The following is a 2162-nucleotide window of genomic DNA, read 5'->3' on the forward strand; positions in this document are numbered from 1 at the left end:
TCACTGGAGACAAATACCAACATCACTGGAGTTGAATACCAACATCACTGGAGTCAAATACCAACATCACTGGAGTTGAATACCAACATCACTGGAGTTAAATACCAACATCACTGGAGTTGAATACCAACATCACTGGAGACAAATACCAACATCACTGGAGTCAAATACTATCATATAACCTCTGTGTTTTAGTTTGTATCTTTTTATTCTGGCTGTAGAGCTGCCCTCCCCTTTCTGCTCTCCCAAAATGGCAGGAATCACCATGGCAACTAGTGATTCAGCAGATTCTGGGTGTTCTTCATTACTCAGCATGTTTTTTTACCTCCTGTTTCCAGTATGACCCTTTCAGAGATGCTATTCAAAATAAGAGTGTGCTTCTGTCTTAGCTTAGATTATTACAAAGGAGGTCCCAACATCCTTCTAGGCTGAGAGAAGAGAGCTGATGGTTGCTGAAGCTGCACTGGTTCCCTACAACATTTCTCTTGTTTTCTAGTTTTTGTAGTTGTTCCTGTCTTTATGCATCTATGTAGACTATTTGTCTTGTGTTTGTTGTGTATTGATTGTGAGCCATTGTTCGTGTTTTGGATGTGCATTTAAAGCAAAAACACTCTTTCAATTTGTTCAGTAAATATTTGATTATTCAATTCAATTTGTTTGACCGCCCCACCCCCACCCCCAGAATTGTGTTAATTGCACACTGAACTGCTTATAGAAAGCATATTGTGTTGACCGTGACCTGTTCATCACGAACCGTGTTTGTTGTGTACTCTGTTTACTGTGTGTTGTATTCATTTGTACACTGTGCATTTTGGCTGTGGTGTTTCTGACCGTCAGCAGCTCCTCGGTTCTTCTCAAAGTTTCCTTCATCTCTGTGAATTGGACTTGTAGGACCCTGTGAGTGTGACGCTCACGCTCCAACTCCTGCTGAGACCCAACAGGAAACTTAGAGACCAACACCACCAACACAAACAGCAGCAGCCTGATCATGTGACCTTTTCTGAGGTCTCGCCACGGCGGCGGGCCTCCCACAGCAGCTCCTCCAGGTCGCTGAGCTCCTCTCTCAGAGTGTCCACCTGGAACATCAGAGTGGTCTTCTCGTTGTGAAGCTGAGCGTTGGAAACCATCGCTCTGCGGTACTTCTCCTCTGCCTCCACCAGGGAGTCCTGAGGACAAAAAGGCGTCGATAATCGGACCTAGCATTCCTTGAAAATTCCAACTCAAACCACTTCCAAACTGATCTTGTGACTCATGCAGAATAGCTGTACCTTCATTTCTCTGATTGACGCCTCAGTTTCCACAGAGACCGACGTGTCACAGCTTCCTCTGCGTGGCGAGGCTCCACCCAGCGAGGCCAGCGTGGCGGCCGACAGTGTGGACGCTGTCTTGGATCCCTGAGACCGAAAAGACTCAGTTACATAAGTAAATCTAAATGGAACAAAGTCAGAAGCTCATGGCTGATCATCTGAGACTGAAACAAAAACAATAATAAAAAAAACAATATCTTAAAAAAAAAAAAAAATCACAATTCTGTTTAAAATACCCCAGAAGAAATAGTAAGAAAAAGAATAATTATAATAAAATTAAAGCGGGACTGGGTTTCAGTGGTATCACCTTATCAATAAAGTCTCGGTCCGGTCTCTCCTCCACCTGAACACACAAACACAAACACAGGTATAACTCAGTGTTACCTGAGATATAACTCAGAAACACAGAAAGCCAGCAGGGAGAACCACAGGACGGGGGACAGGCACACTGACAGCCAGAGATGAGGATTTACCACTGGGCTTGCACGAGCCGAACTGGCCCTGGAGGAGGCACGAGAACCGGAGGCTCGAGAGCCAGAGCCCAGCAGGACACCGTAGTCTGAGGGCTAAGGGGGAGGTGGAGACAGGAAGACAAGGAGCAACAGATAAGGAAGTAAGAAAAGAAGGAGAGGAAGGAAGGAGGATAGACAGGAAGTGAGCAAGAAAACAAGTTAGTAAAGTGTTTAATACTGACTCTGATCAGTCATGATCAGCTGATTAATCAGCTGATCTGACAACCTATAAACAGGAAGTGATATCAGAACCAGCTGGTTCTGATGGATCAGCTGGTTCTGATGGGTCAGCTGGTTCCTGATGGATCAGCTGGTTCTGGTTCTGATGGGTCAGCTGGTTCTG

At 45.1% G+C, this 2162-nt stretch overlaps 1 protein-coding gene across 8 annotated transcripts in view; it reads right to left on the bottom strand.

Moving 5' to 3' along the window:
* LOC108228457 overlaps positions 1-2162 on the bottom strand; it is a 20523-nt gene that overhangs the window by 10879 nt on the left and 7482 nt on the right. For 4 of the 8 annotated variants that reach the window (XM_037974444.1, XM_037974440.1, XM_037974438.1 and 1 more), the window contains 5 exons: positions 1781-1873; positions 1615-1650; positions 1269-1394; positions 996-1166; positions 832-924 (listed from right to left, as the gene is read on the bottom strand). In XM_037974444.1, the coding sequence (XP_037830372.1) occupies positions 832-924; positions 996-1166; positions 1269-1394; positions 1615-1650; positions 1781-1873 (519 nt within the window). Of the gene's footprint in view, positions 1-831; positions 925-995; positions 1167-1268; positions 1395-1614; positions 1651-1780; positions 1874-2001; positions 2049-2162 lie in introns of those variants that run through there. The other 4 variants (XM_037974442.1, XM_037974441.1, XM_037974439.1 and 1 more) reach the window with 2 other exon arrangements.

This window comes from Kryptolebias marmoratus, unplaced genomic scaffold (genome assembly GCF_001649575.2).
Source record: "Kryptolebias marmoratus isolate JLee-2015 unplaced genomic scaffold, ASM164957v2 Scaffold54, whole genome shotgun sequence".
Taxonomy (NCBI): Eukaryota; Metazoa; Chordata; class Actinopteri; order Cyprinodontiformes; family Rivulidae; genus Kryptolebias; species Kryptolebias marmoratus.